The sequence below is a fragment of the Hibiscus syriacus genome, unplaced genomic scaffold (genome assembly GCF_006381635.1).
Source record: "Hibiscus syriacus cultivar Baekdansim isolate YM2019G1 unplaced genomic scaffold, ASM638163v2 tig00110925_pilon, whole genome shotgun sequence".
Taxonomy (NCBI): Eukaryota; Viridiplantae; Streptophyta; class Magnoliopsida; order Malvales; family Malvaceae; genus Hibiscus; species Hibiscus syriacus.
In genome coordinates, this window is record NW_024062912.1 from 187,707 (window position 1) to 206,392 (window position 18,686).

An 18,686-nucleotide genomic window follows, 5' to 3' on the forward strand; every position below is an offset into this window, starting at 1 on the left:
TTGATGACATGCTCGTTGCAGACTCAGACATGCAAGAGATTATACACTTGAAGCAAGAATTGTCGAAGCAGTTTGCTATGAAAGATATGGGCGTTGCAAAGCAGATTCTTGGGATGAGGATCAAGAGAGACACAAAGTCGGGGACTTTGATGTTATCACAAGCTGAGTACATCAACAAAGTACTCTCCAGGTTCAACATGCAAGATGCTAAACCAGTAAGTACACCTTTAGGTGTTCATTTCAGACTCTCCAAAGAACAGTCACCAAAGACGGAGGAAGAATGTGCAAACATGGTGAAAGTGTCGTATGCCTCAGCAATTGGAAGTATGATGTATGCCATGGTTTGTACTAGACCAGATATTGCTTATGCAGTGGGAGTTGTTAGCAGGTACATGAATAATCCGGGCAAAGTACATTGGGAAGCAGTCAAATGGATACTCAGATATCTGCGGGGTACTACAAACAAAGCACTTTGTTTCAAAGGTGGAGATACGATACTGACACGCTATGTAGATGCTGACTTAGCCGGGAATGTTGACATCAGAAGAAGCACTACAGGGTATGTATATACTCTAGGAGGAACCGCAGTGAGTTGGGTTTCTCAACTACAGAAGATAGTTGCTCTCTCCACAACTGAAGCAGAATATGTCTCTGTTACAAAAGCCAGCAAGGAGATGGTTTGGCTCCAAAGTTTCTTGGAAGAGTTAGGCAAGAAACAAGAAAACAATGTCTTATATTGCGACAGTCAAAGTGCTATTCATCTAGCGAAGAATCCATCTTTTCATTCCAGAACGAAGCATATACAATTGAGATATCATTTTATCCGGTTGGAAGATGTGATTTTGAAACTTGAAAAGATTAGTAGAGCTCAAAATCCGGCAGACATGTTGACAAAGACGGTGACTACGGACAAACTGAAGTTGTGTTCAGCTTCAGTTGGCATGCTAGAATAATAAGACCAGAAATGCTGCTGCATTGATCAATGTGTGAAGACAAATTAAAATCAGTCTTCAAGTGGGAGATTGTTGGAAGAAAAGTCAAAGGGGTGGGCACCGCCTGTGTGAAGAAAGAGGCTGTAAAGTCATAGAAAGGGGGCTGCCGAAAGTGCAAATTAAATGCACAGAAAATTTTCAATTTTCGGTGCAGCTATATTTGAAAGTGAGAAGGGTATATCTCAAAATTAGTCATTGAACTTTAGGGTATTTTCAAAGATTAGTCTCTAAGCTTCAACTATAAATACCCTAGCTCACTTAGCTTCAAAATCATCCCAAAATCTTCCAGTTCTCTCTCAAGTGTGTTTTGTAAACACCTGTAATTTTTTCTCTTTAGTAAAAGATCTGCAGCAGTCCGGAGACGTAAGCACAATTGGCTGAACTCCGTTATCAATTTTTCGGGTATTATTTTTCCGCTTTTATTTCGTATTCTCACTAATATGGCTATAGGGAAATTACTTGTTACTCGTTTATTTCCCAACATAAACTGTTGCATTGCCCTTCGATATAGATCAATCAATATCTTTTTGTCATACATACCAATATAAACCAATTTCTTAATAAAACATAATTGATGATTAACGTATGTTTTCCATAAGCCGATGATCTTTTCGTCGATGATTTAGTCACCTAAGGTACATATTGGTGATTGACAGGATATATGACTTCCTTGTAGATATGATATTACAATGATGAAATGAGGTAATTGGAATTGACTCAATCTAATGTGATCAATGGAATTGACTGGAAAAATTACTTGCTTCAAAGAACTTCAGATGATGTCTTTCTGAAAATTTACGGCTTTTGTCAACCCCAAAAACCCTTATAATGTTGATGAATTTCTGCATTTTAATGTTCAAGCCGTTTTAGTTTCTGTGCCGTGCACCTTGTTTTGCATCTCTGATCTATAAAATAGGCTATTGAACTTTTTTGAGTTGATGACAAAGAAATGACTTGCAAGAATGAATCAGCTGAATTTAGATCTGGTAGCCCCTTTTCTTTGCTGTATTTGAAATTACAGTGGACGGAATCACTTGCTCGATTCTATTATCATTTTTTCTTACTGTAGATTTACCTGGAAATCAGTCTGCAAAAACAGTTTGTGGTGTCATTTTTGACTGAATATTGCAGTTTTTTTGTCGGTTCTGGTGAGAATTGGATGGTGTAGGATAATAATGAAAGAGAAGATCACTAAGGTGGTATTTATTTTTGCAGAGGTAAAATGTCTGTAGTCTGCAGACTATATCTGCAGGCATATACAGCAGAAGAGATGGACCAAAAGTCTGCAGTCTGAAAAAAAGAAGATTGTTTGTTTTTATGTCTGCAGACTGCTAGAATGAACTGAAATATAAATAAACTGATTTTTCAAACTTAAAAGAGTTTTGTAATACTGAGATTTAAATAATTTTAGTTTTACAATACTTAAATTTAAATAATCCATACAACTATATATAAATTATTTAAAATAAATCAATCCATACAACTACAATAATAAATCAATACATACTAATAAATTATTTAAAATAAATCAATTCATACAACTACAATAATAAAGCAATCCATATTTTAAAATAAATCAATTCATACTAATAAATTATTTAAAATAAATCAATCCATATTTTAAAATAAATCAATCCATACTAATAAATTATTTAAAATAAATTATTTTAAAATAAATCAATCTATATTTTATAATAATTTATTTTATAATAAATTATTTTAAAATAAATTATTTTAAAATAAATAACCTTATTAAATTATTTAAAATTATTTTAATAAATAACCATATTTTATAATTGTTCTTGAAGAGGTTTGAAGATCTTTGAAGACATAAAACCATGTCTGCACCAAGAAGAGCTCGCACAAACGTTCTGTCTTCTAAAAAACAAACGGTCTGCGAAGCCTAATGTCTGCGCGGCGCTGACATAAGAGGTTTGAATATGTGAAACAATGAAAACAAACACAAGCTAAGATATCGTGATTCAAGCTAAGATATCGTGATTCATGTTAAACTTATTCCAATTCAATGAGCATTCTCAACATTATGTTTTGAAGAGGATTCGAACCTCCACACTCTTTAACACAAGATTTTGAATTTCACATGTCAACCAGTTCACTACCAAGACATCTTGAAAGTGAATCGTATTATATGAATATGATATCTATTCAGTGTAATGCATGGAATATATGACAAAGGTGAAGTGTTGAAGTATTTTTATTGATTGGTCATATCATATAGGCCCGAGTCGGACATCTAATTGCTTCAATTTGAAGTATCCGAAGGATGTCTTATATATATTAAGATTATATCAAACTTATTCTTTTCTCGATCAATAGAAAGAAAAAAAAGAGGTGAATAGGATCTCAAATAACGAGAGATATGTAAAATGACAGCTCATTATACCCATGATCTTATATGTTACGGAATTTGAAGGAATAAGAAGTAATAGACAAAATGTCAATATAAAAAAAAGATACAAGAGAAATTTAATATAGTTTGAATTTATTTGTCTCTACGGAGGAGAGAAACAATAATTCACCACAAATATATAGAAAATAAAGGGCACAAAAACATGAAATTTTTAATTGTTCAATCTAATTACTGATGATAAGGAGTTTAGTCATAAGCATGCTAAATGCTGTCATAAAGATTGTTAACACTGTCTACAATATGCCTATCCGACACAATAAAACATAAATAAAAGAGTATGATCCTCTATAGCATGCTGGTGTTGGATGCATAGGTTCATCTGACGTGCACTTTGGTTCATGGTAACATAGGTTGTCTGAAGTGAGTAGTCAAATGAACCATTTGGTTTCACATCGTCTACGTTTGGTAACGAGAGAGGACCAAATCTAGTCGTGGGGTCTTAAGATTGGAGCAGGTCAAGCCCGGCAAAGCTCCTGTCTGCCACTCTCCTTACTGTTAATTTACCATGTTTGCAACTGTTGGGGTTCAAAGGAACCCAAGCCAATTGAGAGTCAGTACTGGCTGGTGTCATTGTTCACATTTGTTCTTCTAATTAATGTGCATGTGCATGTGCAAAAGGCAAAAAAGGCTTGTCTTTTTCTTTCTTGAAAAATAGATGCCCTGTTATCCTGCAGCTCTACCTTAGAAACCATATAGGCAGGGACCGACAAAAAATTTTATACTAGGGACGAATATATAGAATTCTAGTAGACGAACTTATAAAGTTTAAGGGGCAAAAATAGTTCATTGGAAAATAAAAAAATAAAACTAAATTATATAAGAATTTAAAATTTCAGATGTCGGTATTATGAAGGAGAAAAACTGTTTGAGAGGGGAAAAAGGTTGAATGGTCTCTTTTGTTCCATTTTCAGATGCAACAATGCTGGGCAGCTCATTGTGAACTGTGAAATAAAGCATTAATCCTCTATGAGATTTGGAGGAATATCAGAATATGAGCAAGAAGACAAATACTTTTTATGGTTAAGATAGGTTCAAATAATCTCTCAAGGTATTATGAATCTTCTAATCTACCTGGAGCTTGTCCTTGTTTGTGGAATAATCTCTTGGAAAGTGATTATAACAGGAAAAAAATTCAAACTTTGAACTTTCATGGAAGTGATTGCTGACAAAAATTTGGTCACTGTTTTAAAGTTGATTAACTTGATTTTGTCCTCTTTGGATGACTTGAAGTCAATGGAGCAATTGCTTGGTCGCTTCCTTTGAATTTAAAGTAACAACATTTAATTTACTAAAACTTAATTATATGATTATTATCAAATGCCATTACTTTGTTATTTGCATCAGAAATCACTTCAAAACAAGATTTAATTTACAGAAATCAACAGTTTCAAACTAAAACTCAGAAATCAAATTTCTGGGGGAAAGGAAAAACAGAGGAACCGAATTATAGTCCAAGTTAGGGGAGACGAGCAAAAGAAAGAAAAATAAGTTACAGAAATCTCTAACTATAAGTTGAGTTGATGCCTCGTAGAGTCTTTATGTTGTGTCAGATTCTACTTTTTGAACCATAATCAGTTGCGAGCTTCAAACTGAATCCCTTGTTTCATTCTCCTAATAAAATCTTCACATTTCTTGTTTAGCTCTTCATTACTCAAAAACCCAAGTGTTTCATCTTCATCTTCTTCGAGTGAAACAATCTCATTCCATCTTTCTTCTTCGCCTTCATCTTCTACAACCAAGGGCAGTTCTTCTCTCTGATCAACTTCTGCAGTAACTTTGGCTTTCAAAATACACACTTTTGGCTCTGATGATTCAACCTCTAATTCTCTTCGAGTACTTCACTCACCGATCCTCGCCACCTTGTCAACATCAGACTCCACCCCAAAACTACCAATCAAACCGGAGCCGGTGGCAATGAAAAAAATAAGTCCATTGCAAAGCACAAACATGTAAGTCTTGTCGACACTAAAACTGAAGAGCTGTAAACTATATGCCAAAGTTTGGAAGTTGCATAACGAAGGGTAAGATAATATTGCAGAAAGAAGTGAAAAAGGGAGCAGAATTTTGGTGACAAGCTTCTGGCTGATCAATTGAATTGGTCTTTGAAATCTTTGGCTTTTGTTCATAACCTCCATTGCTTATTTCTTACCAATTCAACTATGAGAAAATATTTGAAGAGCTTTATATAAAAAGATAGAATGAGAGGTAGCTTTTGGATATTAGATTATCACAATGGCTCGAGGGAGATGATGCAATAGCTTTATATAAAAATAGGATTTTTAAAAAATAAAATAAATTTATACAGAACATAGTAAGAGAAGGGAGGGGGGGACCTAATTTCTGGAAATTACTCAACGAAATTATGTAGATGGTTGGGAACTATTTTATCCCGGACATGAAATTTTACTTGGCGGGAAAATAATATGCATAAAAAATGATTTTGATTTTAAAAAAAAATGTTTTGGGAGTCGCCATCGGTCTTTTGGGTCAGGTAGGTCGAATACCTAAAAATTATCTTTTAAAAGAGTTTTTAAGAAAACATCAGTTAAAAGATAAACTGGTTTGCGTTTTAACCAAAAATTCGTTCATTTTAATAATAAAAAGGGATTTGTGGTCGATTACGTTTGGGGAAGGATTAACACCCCACAACGCCCAAAATTGGTACTAATTAATTATAAATTGTCTTTATTATTAAAAATTTAAAATTTAAATATATTTAATTTATAATCTTGTTATTTCAAATTTATTATTATAATTTTAAGAAAATCTATTAATTTTTATATATATAAATAAGATATTTATTTAGAAATATTAGAAAAGGACTTCTAGGTGCTTTAAGACAACTCTTTTCTTAATATTAAAATATAAATAAATATTAATAAAATATTTATTAAAAAATAGATTAATATATATAATTTATAAAAGTAAAATATTTATTTATTTAAAAATATCAGAAAATAGACATCCAGTTGCTTTAATATCGCCCTTTCTTAATATTGAAAAATAAATATATATTAAACTATGATTATTTTTCTTAAAAGTAATTTATAAAATTAAATTTATAAATAGGATTTTAATAGAAAATAGAATAAATAAATATATATATATATATATATATATATATATATATGACTTAAGATAATAATAAAAAAATAATAATGAAAATAATAATTTAAACTCATATAAAAAATAATAATAAAACAAAACAAAATAATAATAATCAAAATAAAAGAAATTAAAAGCAATAATATTAAAATGAAAAATATATTAAATGAAAAATATCAAACTGTTAGGGATTAAAATATAAAATATATAAATTAATGGCCCTTATTCAAAGTGTTATAAAAATATAATTACTAATAGTGTAATTAATCTTTAATTATTAAATAATGATTAAAATAAAATTTATCAAAATTAAAGGCTCTAACTCAAATAAATAAATAAATCTAAGTGCTAATAAAGTAATTCAGCCTTATTTAATTAATTCGGGTTAAAATATAAATTATAAAAATTATAAGGGACTAATATAGTATTTACCCTAAATATTTATAAATAAGGTAGTGACTAAATTATAAATAAAGAAAAATTAAAAGACAAAATTAAAACGTGTAAAAAATTTAACTTAGTGACTAAAATGGAATTTTATAAAATATAAATGGTTACGGAAAGGATTTACCAATATAAAATTACAGACAGGACCCTCCCCAAAATGACGTCGTTTGGGGAGGGTATTTAAACCCAAAAATCGGCCTCCCTGGGCCAATTTCTTCCATTGCTAGAGAGAAAACTAGCCACCGCCTGGTAGTTATTTTTCGGCACCGACACTCTTTTCCGATAGTATTTCCTAGATCTAAGGAAAATATCTTCGGTATTTTAATGGTTCGACGACGGTTTGGAGGATTCCGATGGTTGAGGTAAGTTCCTTCTCTTTCTTCTCTTTTTCTTTTCGGTTTGATGTTGTGGGCTCTGTTTATTTACTGTTGGTTGCTCTCGTCTCTGTTGTTTTTTTTGCTTGTTTGGTGGATGTTGTCCTTCTTTCGTTTCACAAGTGTGGTGGATTTTATAGCCACCACCAAGGATGCTCTCATACCGGTCCCAGAGATGAGTTGTGGTGACTCACCGAAGAATGGGACGCGTGGACGGCTGGAATGACTCTTCTGGGAGCTTTGACGGGCGTCGTGGCAGCAATGTTGGAGGCGGCGACTGCTTAGTAGCAGAGAAATCGACGACATGGCCCTAGGGTGATGATACCCTAGGGTTCCCTGCTGGACTCGTCTGGGCCGTTGGATCACTCCAGATCCAACGGTTGATATTGGCTGGCAGTTGGGATGAGATGGAAACCTTAATATGGTTTTAGGGTTTAGCTAGGCCATCTGGGCCGGTTCTGATTGGGCCTGGGCATGTAAACGGGCTCCGGGTTTTGGGCCTGCTCTTTTATTTAATAATAATATATATATAATATAATAATAATAATAATAATAATAATAACATGAAAATAAAAAATTAATGTCTACAGCTGCCTCTCTTTGCTCATTATTGTGTTAACAAGAATAGAGGAAAGACGAAAAAGACAATAATTTTTCATTTGACTTTTTTCGAGTAGGATGGAAGTGTTGAAAACATCATGCACTGAAGGGCTTACAGATGACCCGAAGGTTTTGAAAACATCATGCACTGAAGGACTTACAGATGACCCGAAGGTTTTGAAAACATCATGCACTTAAGGGCTTACAGATGACTCGAAGGTTTTGAAAACATTATGCACTGAAGGACTTACAGATGACCCGAAGGTTTTGAAAATATCATGCACTGAAGGGCTTACATATGACCCGAAGGTTTTGAAAACATCATGCACTGAAGGACTTACAGATGACTCAAAGGCTTTAAAACATCAAAAAGCTCCCGAAGGCTTTTTGAAAATATCCTGCACTGCAGGTCTTATGGATGACCCGAAGGTTTTGAAAGCATCATGCACTGAAGGTCTTACAAATGACCCGAAGGCTTTGAAACATTAAAAAGCTTCCGAAGGCTTTTTAAAAACATCTTGCACTGCATGTCTTATAGATGACCCGAAGTTTTGAAAGCATCATGCACTGAAGGGCTTACAGATGACCCGAAGGCTTTGAAACATCAAAAAGCTCCCAAAGGCTTTTTAAAAACATCCTACACTGCAGGTCTTATGGATGACCCGAAGATTTTGAAAATATCATGCACTGAAGGTCTTACAGATATGGGAAATAATTTACTAAGTAAGAAACTATGGAAATCATTTTTTTAATATTCAAAAATTTCATTTTTATAAAAGATTAAATGAGAAACTTTGAAAATCATTTTCTCATTTTTTGAAATAACTTGGTTGATTGGGTAACATGCCCCAAAATAATACTTCTTTTGTGGATCGCGACCATCTATTCTTCAGATGTTTGCCTTTCCTGATGTGATTTGAATTCTACATTCCCTTTGTAAGGTATTTTTCATCATGAATCTTCTTTTTTATACGAAGATCTGTAAAACTTCATGTTTGAATGCAATCAGATGTATCAATGTAATGCATTGTTTATTGTGCAAATGATGTTCTTATAAATGCATGAATATTGATGCAATCTTCATTTGACTTCAAAGTGATGAACTTGGTCTTCCTTCACTTGATCATTTATTTCCAGGGTTACCTTCGGATACTAGTGTAGCAACTTATGTTATCTTTCTCAAGAATCATCTGATCAACTTGTATCTTTGTATCTTTTTTGCTTCATTTAAGTCTTAGAAGAAATGTTTCATTTATGGAACTCTTGCCGTAATCAGAATTATGACCTTGATGCCCCATTTTATTGTGGATAAAACTGACTTTCTTTGTCTGGATTTATGTAGAAATCCAATAAAGCTTATCTCTAAAGAAATCTATCATCTTTGAAGAGAAAATATATCATCTTTGAAGAATGTAGATGTAGATATGCCTGACTCAGCAGAGATTAATTAGGAGATCAGCGTCTGTTCTGATTTGACTCTGGAAATACATCATAAGGAGGATTTATCCTAATTCCATTCATGTCTCCACATCTAATTGGATCTCAAACAAGGCAACTTGGACCATATCATGTCGAGATGGTCAACAACAACCTGTCGTTCAACTTTAGTTGGATCCACTAGTTTTTTGTTGTTAAAATTTCTGCTCCCTTTCTCATGGAAAGAAATATTCATCATATCTAACTTCTAACCTTGGGGTCGAAGAAGACATACTTTATCTTGAATAAAAAATGGAAACCATATGATCACAACATTGGTTCAGCATCATAATAACTGGTTCATAAAACATTTGACAACAAATTCATCATCTCATGTGGTTTCTGCCCAGATGTTCGTAAAGCATTTAACAACACATTCATCATTTCCTGTAACTTCTGCACAGATGTTTTGGTCAGGGAAGCTCTTTCATATTGTTCAGAACTTTTGTATGACGTTACAAGACCACTTGAGAACAAAACTTAATGGGAATACAAGTGAGATGTTGGCGTGTTTCATGACCAAAATATTTGTCAAATTCACAAAATATGTTAATGCGGAATTGAATAAGAGATACCAACTGATCTTGATATCATCTTGAGCAAGGCAAATGTGATACTGATCACGTTTTATTCCGTAATGAGCATTGTAGGAAGTAGAAAGACATCAACTATAGGAGCCCTGTACAGAAGGAGGTCCATGGAATTCTTATTGTTGTAGATAAAACGCACATGATAAACCAAATATATGAAAACTCAATTCATCCTGACTGGTAATGATAACCCCAGTGAAAAACAAAAATTGATGTGAAAAACAACTTCGTAACCTCAACAGTATGGTTAAAACTAACTGCCAGGAATCTCAAAGAAATATTTCCAATAATCACCTACACAGAGAATACAAAATTCAAAGCCGAGATTTTGAGGAACTGAACCCTGGATCGAATGGTCTGCCTGGGGACCATCTTTATTTATGCAACCGTGATGTAGCTTAACAAAGAACATGTTGTCATGTGACACATGGTTAAGAAGATTAGGTATTTGAAACCATACTTGCTGAGTATATATTTGTTCAACAACATGACCCTAATGCAACTACTTAATAAATTAAGCAATTATGTATAGTCAGCTCGATCGTCACTGCTTCACCATTTTCATTCTTCATCTTTTTCTGTCTTATTGGAAATATTATCTCAAGTCAATGATCTTTTTGTATAAGATGATATGGGTCTTTAGCATACCCTACCATTTGCTGATACAAGCGTTCAAAATGCGTCAACATTCTTTATTCTTATTGAAAGGGGCTTTCAACATGCTCCAGCATTGGCTAATACAAATGTTCAAAATATATCAATATTCCTGATTATGATTGAAATGGGCTTTCAGTATGCTCCATCATTTGCTTCTTGTTAATCTATGCCTTTAAAATGTCCCACATGGATCTGTCTAAAGTAATCTTTAAAATGCTCCAACATTTACTGATACAGATGTTAAAAGTGTACTCAACATTACTTCTTGCGGATATGAGCTTCCAAGAATGCCCAAATATTCATTACTATGAGCCTTCAAAATGCCCCACCATTCTATTTCTGGTTGAAATGGGCTTTCAAGATGTCTCGCATGGATCTGTCTAAATTGGACCTTCAAAATGCCCCCAACCTTATAAACTATAAGGCTTACTTTCAATGTTTGTTTGATTTCAATATCATGATCCCCATGAGGTCCAATTTTGACAATGTAATGTTGTGGGTACTTACAGCTTTATCCGTGCCTCAAATTTGTTTATCTTGAATGCTCTCATTCTGGTGTTACAAAATAACAGTGTTGTCAAGTAATTTGAGGAATTCTCTTCATGTTGTCACAAACTTAAGAAGTACTCAATCATTCTGACGGAAATGTCTGAGATATGTGCCTCTTCTGAATGAGGTGACCATTTTTAGATCTAGAGGGATCTAGTCGGACAGAGTGGTATAAATCGCTTGGTAATTCATTCCAGGTTGACACAGTGAACCTTATTTTTAGTGAATGCTATTTCTAGAATATACTTTTCTCTGATTATAAAGCGATCTTTCAGGATGATTTCATGGATATTGATAGTTCTTCTGATACCGAGAAAATCCTGAATTCTATTTTTTTGAGGAGAATAAACTGTTATACTTGACAAAAATGGGGTACTCAGAGGCTGAGGCTTCAATAGCCATGGAGAGATGTGGTACGGATTCATCAATTCCATAGTTGACAGATTTTATATGTACTGCTCAAATGGCTAAGGCTGCTGACGCACTTCTTCCGGTAGAAGATAAGAAGCCATTATGCAATGACCCCAATTACAAGAAAAGGTGAAACTCGGGCTATGATTTTTTTGGAAAAAGAAGAAGCAGAGGAAGCTTGAAAAGAAGCTTTTTAATGAAGACGGTCATGTAGTTCATCTTCTAAATCCAATGATTGGTTTTGGGGTTCTTACCGAACCAGATCAAATAACTCAAAGAACACTTCCAGAAGATGCTATTGGGTCTCTTTATTTCTACTACGAGAACGTGAAACTTGCTCCAGTTGGTGTTTGGACCGAAATGACACGGTACTTATACGATGTAGAGCCAGAATTTGTAGATTCGGAAAAGGGGCTATATTCATAATCTGCCAATTGAGAACAGATTTCCTCTTATTCTGCTTCCTTCATGCACCATACATAATGCTTTTCAAAAAAATGGTGGCCTTCTTGGGATCCAAGAACAAAGTTGAATTGTTTACAAACATGTACAGGAAGTGCCAAATTGACGGAAAGGATCCGTAAAGTTCTTGAAGCTTATGACTATGAGCCACCTTCGAGTGTCCAGAAGTATGCTCTTGATGAGTGTCGAAAATGGACTCTGATATGAGTTGGAATGAACAAAATTGTTCTACTTGAACCTGATAAGGTGGAAATGCTTCTAGGTTTCCCTAAAAACCATACATGAGGAGGAGGATCTTCTAGAGACATATTCCCCGGTGGTATCAATATCCTATCTCTTTTCTCTCGGATCAGTGATGCAGAGGTTGCCTTCTACTGTCTTAGTATACCTTTAAAAACCAATGCGCAAGAACTGAATGGTGATCGGTTGGAGCAATTGATGAATAAATTTGTCGAATTTGACCTTATTGTTGGTGGCATCCAGTGTAACAACCTTACCGGAAGAAATAAACATCATCAGGATGAACTAGAAGATTTTTGTTGGTGCATTTCCTTGCAATGGCTGCTACATTGACTACCTCTTCTACTACTTCAAGATACACACTGTCATATCCCACTCTTCCCGAAACATGGAAAGGTTTAGTTGATATCAAAACTTGGTTATCTCTATTTTTGGAATCCTGTAACTAAGGTTATCCTATATGAAAGATCTATAAGTATAGAATCTATTCCAATGTCTTATTCTGTGACATAAGTCCTCAAATTCAAGTTCAATAATCTTCTGAATGACATAATGGATATAATCCTAACAAAGAAAATGATCGACATGGAAGAGGCATTAATGATGTATCAAGATCTGAACTAGTATCATGGTATAACCAGAGTGCAAGTGGTGGCTTGGTCATTCCCATAATACACCTTAATGGGACTTAAAGCTCTGTGATGTAATCTTCTAGAGAACATGGATTGATGGCTTGGGAAAATAATTTGTCTGGTGATGCTTATCTCCCTCAGCATGAGATAAGTGATAATCTTTCTTGATGGATTGCTAATGATGTCATAGGAGAGCGTCATAAGTTCAATTCTCCAAACTTTCTAGCTTCTTGGACCACTTACTTTCAAGAAAGTGAAATGCTTCATCATTCTGGCCTCGTTCATTCTTTTTCTTCAATAGAGGTAGAATAAGCAACAACTTGCTTCAAGGACTTTCCTCATTTGAGATTGTCCTGTTTGAAAATGTTTTTCCTCCTTTCTTTATTGAAGAATGAAATAATTTTGTAAAGTGTTGCCTATCACAGATTCATAATAGAATCAAATCATAAGCATGAATTTAATGAATATCAAATAAATCAATTACACTTTTAAATCAAAAAATCATAGTCCTAAGGCAAGTTTCAAAATTATTGACTGATTTAGGGCTTAGGTTGATTCTGGTAAAGTAAGGTCTGTCAGGTTGATCCAGCATATATGTCTTCTTTGAGCTTCCACTATCTTGAAGGAATGGTTGTTATGCTCATCTCATAGAGATACTTATTGGTTCCAGAATCTCAGGAACGTCTTTGGGATGTGTGGTGCTTCATCAAGAGCTTAGGATCGCCTCTTATGTCGTTGTTGCACCATTCGATATTCGAGCCGCCATTTCAGGTTTTCGACTTGAATCCTCCTTTGGTTCCAAGATATTATTTAAAAATTTACATCTTGAACCCCCATTTTATCATTTTTCATATCATGCATTAAAGATTTAAAAAACAATTTTTGCAAATAAAAATCAATCCTGAGAGGCGGAATGAAATCTGAAGATAATCTCTTTCACATAAAAAATCCATGTATGATTAGAATGGACTTTTCAGGTACGTAATGTAGGCCAAGGCTCATGGTTACGAAAGAAAGGGATACAAAGGTCAAATAAATGTTTAAGGGTAATTGAACCAAGGATCAATTCATTCTGATGCCTTCAATATTGCCTTGGTTGACTTGGATATGCTTTGCTGCTTGTCATTCTTCTTTTGGATCCCTATAGGCTGTCAATTATATGGGTTCATTTCCATTTTTTTCACATCTTGCTCTTCTTGTTGAATATGAATTTTTGAACTGATTGCACTTGATCAACCTTGTAGCTTGAGGCTCAATAAGTCATCCATCTTGATTCAATTTTTCCTCTTTTTCCTTTTTTCCTTTATTTATTATTTTTTTATGGATGAGTATAGGACTTCAATTGCTTTAAGCACCTCATTTTACTCTTGCATTTTGGAAATTCTTTCGTTATTCTTGAATGGATTGATCTTCAAGTACTTTGCATTTGATCTACCTTGTAGTTCAAAACTCTCTTCATTTCATGAAGATTTGCCTTTGTAATTGACAATCTTTATTTATGTGAGCAGATATCCTTATTCTTGCCCCCTCAATGTGGAGGGTGATACTTGGTTAAGGTTGAATTAGAGGAAAAATCATCCAGGCTCAAAAGGGGACGACAAGGGATATATATATATATATATATATACATATATTTAAAAGGATAAATGAAAAAATGTCGTTCGTCATCTCATATACAGAAACTTTTGTAAAAAGAGGTATCCCCAAGGGGATGAATATTCAAGATTAATCTTTATTTATATGAAAACAATGTAATTAATGCATGATATATTTATCTAAATCAATCTTTTTTCTTTCTTCTTTGAGTATGCCTCAATCACTCGAAATTATCTTCGATAAGTTGATCCATGATGCCTCATCTAATCTCTTCTTGCAGGAAGATTCACGGATAATTTGAAAGTTTGGTTCTTTTGAGGTCTTTTGGTTATGATTGTTTTGTATTTGGAAGGACAAATGTGGTGGATTGTTATAAACCAATCAACAATCAACTCTACCCAAGAAGGTAAACATCTGGATTTGATGTCTCAAAAACAGGTAGAGACATGACTTCATAGTTTCAGATAAATGTATGGTCAAGATTTGGTTTTAGCAAAGGTCAAGTAATTGGCGTTGGATGGGATACGGAAGATATAATTTTACAACTTGCCAAAGATCTATAATTCTTGAAAAAGAATATTTAATCTACTTGATACTAAAAAATCTCAAAAATTTCAATATTAAAATTTAATTCGTTGCTCATAACCATAAAAGCAGCACAAATTTATTTATCACAAAAAGCGGAGAAATGAACAAAAACAAATTCAAACAAGATGCTGAAAATAGAAAGTACTACAATGGTAGATAACACTTCCACTTGTTTATGCATCATTACTCCTCTAATGTTGGGTGTGTAATAGGATCAGGGTCATTGTCCTCATTTGCCCCTCATTTCTTATGTCAAGACCCCCTTGTCAACAAGTGTCTCTATTTCTTATGTCAGAGTTGTGTTTTAAAAAGTCAATGTAATATCTCTGACTCATATCCGGGTCGGGTATGGGTAGGGGGTGTTACATGATGGCACTTTCGTTGGTCTTGGTGTGATGTATCGACCTTTAACCAAATGAGGGTATAAGTTTGAAATGGAAGTTTAGAACACTTCCAATGTTTTTCTTGATCGCATGACTTTCTTTGGTCGATCCGAACAACTACTTGCTCTTTTTCTTTTGTAGTGGTGGGGATTCTGGATGCGACATTCATTCACATCATCTACTTTCGCTTTTTGATCTATTGGGCTTTTAAATGTGACTTTTGAGTTTCCTTTGTTGATTACATTTTCAATTAATTCTCCATTTCACAAGATTCTCAAATTCTTTCGTAGGATTTGCCAACATTAACTAGAAAAAAGGAGCGGGAAGGGAATCCCGAAACATATGTGATATCTCTTTTTCTAACATGGGAGGTTGAACTTGTGCTGCCACTCTTCTCCATCTTAAATCATACTTCTTAAACCCTTCATTGGCTTTCATTTTTACTCCTTGAAGATCCATACGTGTTGGAGCTAAGCCTTTAACATACCGATATTGTCCCAAAAATGCATCAGCTAGATCAACCCATCTCTTGATATGTTCTTGGGTCAACTGATTATACCATACTACTGCTGGGCCAACAAGGCTATCATGGAAAGAGTGAATTAACGGATTATCATAATTTAAATATCTTTCCATTTTTCTGCAAAACATTCTCAGGTGAATTAGGAGACAACTGGTGCCATCATATTTCTCAAAATCAGGCATTTTGAATTCATGGGGAATAACCAAATCTGGAACCAAACTGAGCTCTCTTGCTTTTAGTTCTTTGTGGGAGGCATTAACACCTGTTATATTTCTGATTGCTTCATCCATCCTTTTGAATCTCTCCTCATATTGTGAATAATTAATGAGGCTATTCTTTGAGCTCAAGTGGGATGCCCCAGGGTATGTTATCATTCTCAACTCTTCAATCTGATAGCATGGTTGCTCTTTATCAATTATCTTTTCTTTATCAGATGACATCCTCTGAATAATTTGATTTGATCCATCTGGTACTGAATCTGATACTTATTTCCTTGTATCTTGAGGTAACCCTGTCAATTGTTCTGGCCACTGATCTTGTAGTCTTTTATAAGATTGCTACATTGTTTTCATGATGATGTACAGTAATATGAATGGTCTCGATTTTACTGTTACAGAACCCTTCATGAATTATTTATATGTTTTTATAATTAATGTATAAAATAATACTTAAATAAATAAAAAATGCGAAAATGTATAAATGCAAAAATAAGAATGCAAACCGTGCAATGAAAAGATGTAAACATAAAAGTATGAATACAAAATGAAAATGCAAAGATGTAAAATGCAAATACATGTATGAAAAGGTGTTACTCAAGAGTGATCATCTTATAACAGATTTCATTGAACATAAAAGTTTCCGTGCATCAAACAAAACTTTTACATGTAGGGGATAGATTTCACTCATAACTTCTCTATTTCCCTTAAAAGCCAAATTAACTTCCACTCATGTTCAGGTGTGGAGTTATTAATATGCCTTAATTCTCTCGTGAAGCCAGCTAACTCCACCAGCTTATGAGCTACATTGTTTGCTTGAGCAGCAGCTTCCTTCATGATATTGTCTTTTTCCTTCATATTTTGTGTCAACTCTCGAAGTTTTAGACAATGTTGTTCATTTTCTCTTGTGAGAAAATCTTTATGTTCAAGAAGTTCTTGTACAAGATATCCATAATCATCTAAACATTTCTTCAATGTCTTGTTCTTGGCCATAGTGGTTTTTAATTCAGTATTGATCTCAAGCTGATGAATCTGATATGATGCTTCCATGTTGGTTATAGCACTATTCAACCTTTGATTTTCGACTTGACATCTTTTCAATTCACTGACAGATGTATTGCGTTTTTCTTCTGCAATTTGTAAATCACGAGAAAACTTTTTGGTTTGTCCTTCATTTATGTTGTAGTTCTTTTTCAGTTTGGTGACCCCTGTTATCCATTCTTCTTGGGTATTTCCTATGCCAGCATTTTGAAATGTTTGACTGGCCTTCTAAAAATCTTTATGCATGGTTTTCATTTTGGTGCTCAATTTATAGTTTTCAATCTTTAAATGACATATTTGAGCCTCAGACCTCAACAAATCTTCTTCCTTGTGGGCGCCCCTACTGATATTCTTACCTTTAACCACTTTTGGTATTAATCTAGCAGGACCTTCAGTTACCAAACTAGGTCGATCATTTATCATAAATTCTAAGGTTCAATGATCCAAAAGACTTTGGACTCGACGTTTGAAGGCAAGACAATTCTCGATGGTATGTCCTTGAGCTCCGGCATGATATTCACAATAAACGTTAATGTCATACCAATTCGGATACGGAGGTTGGAACGATTTTATGTAGTACGAAGCCACTTCTCGTGCTTCAAGTAGCTTCTCATATAACTCTTTATATGATATAGTGATAGCATCAAAATGAGAACTGCATTTTGTCTTGGATTGAACCTGAGTTTTAGACGTTGGGAACAGACTAAACTTCGACGATTTCAGATTACATGATTTCTTCTCATCTCTGGGAGCTTTTATAGTGGTTACCATTTCTTTGGTATCTCCGGACAATTTGTGAATACGAATGATGGATGTCTGTAATTTCTCAAATTGATTAGGATCAGAAGTTCCTTGTATATCTGAAATTGCATGGTTATGTTCATTGACCTCTCTCTCTTTTTGTGCAGGGGTCTCTTTTCCTTTGGCCAAAACAGATATTCTAACCATCATCTTGGAAATTTGCTCTCTTGTTTCTCGTATCTCCTTTTGTTCTTCAACAGGCATACGATCTTTGGGTGCATAGCTCTCATTTATCCTCGGAGTTCCCTCGGGATGCCATTCTATGGTTGCGTCATATTTTGCTTGATCATAAAACTTTTTGTCCATTTATGATTTCTTTCCAATTTGATGAACAGTCTTTCAAGTCAACACCTTTTGGATTATGCTATGATCATGCAATGCAAACAAAAGAAAGCAATATAAACAAGTTAGAGCAAAACAAAATGTATGAAAAATAAAAATGAGAAAGGAAAAAATAAATTGGTTAGTACTAAGAAAAGATTCCATCTATCAAGGTATAAATCCTAACCTCATGCTTTCTAGTTTCATTCTTTGTTTGGAAAAATTAACCTAACCGCATGATTACAAGTTCGC

General features: G+C 34.1%; 1 protein-coding gene across 1 annotated transcript; it reads right to left on the reverse strand.

Moving 5' to 3' along the window:
- Positions 1-4,994: 4,994 nt before the first annotated feature.
- On the reverse strand, positions 4,995-5,558 carry LOC120146410. The gene is made up of 2 exons (XM_039159978.1): positions 5,270-5,558; positions 4,995-5,188 (listed from the first exon to the last, which is right to left on the reverse strand). The coding sequence occupies exons 1-2, from the start codon at positions 5,556-5,558 to the stop codon at positions 4,995-4,997; spliced, it is 483 nt and encodes a 160-aa protein (XP_039015909.1).
- Between the last annotated feature and the right edge of the window lie 13,128 nt (positions 5,559-18,686).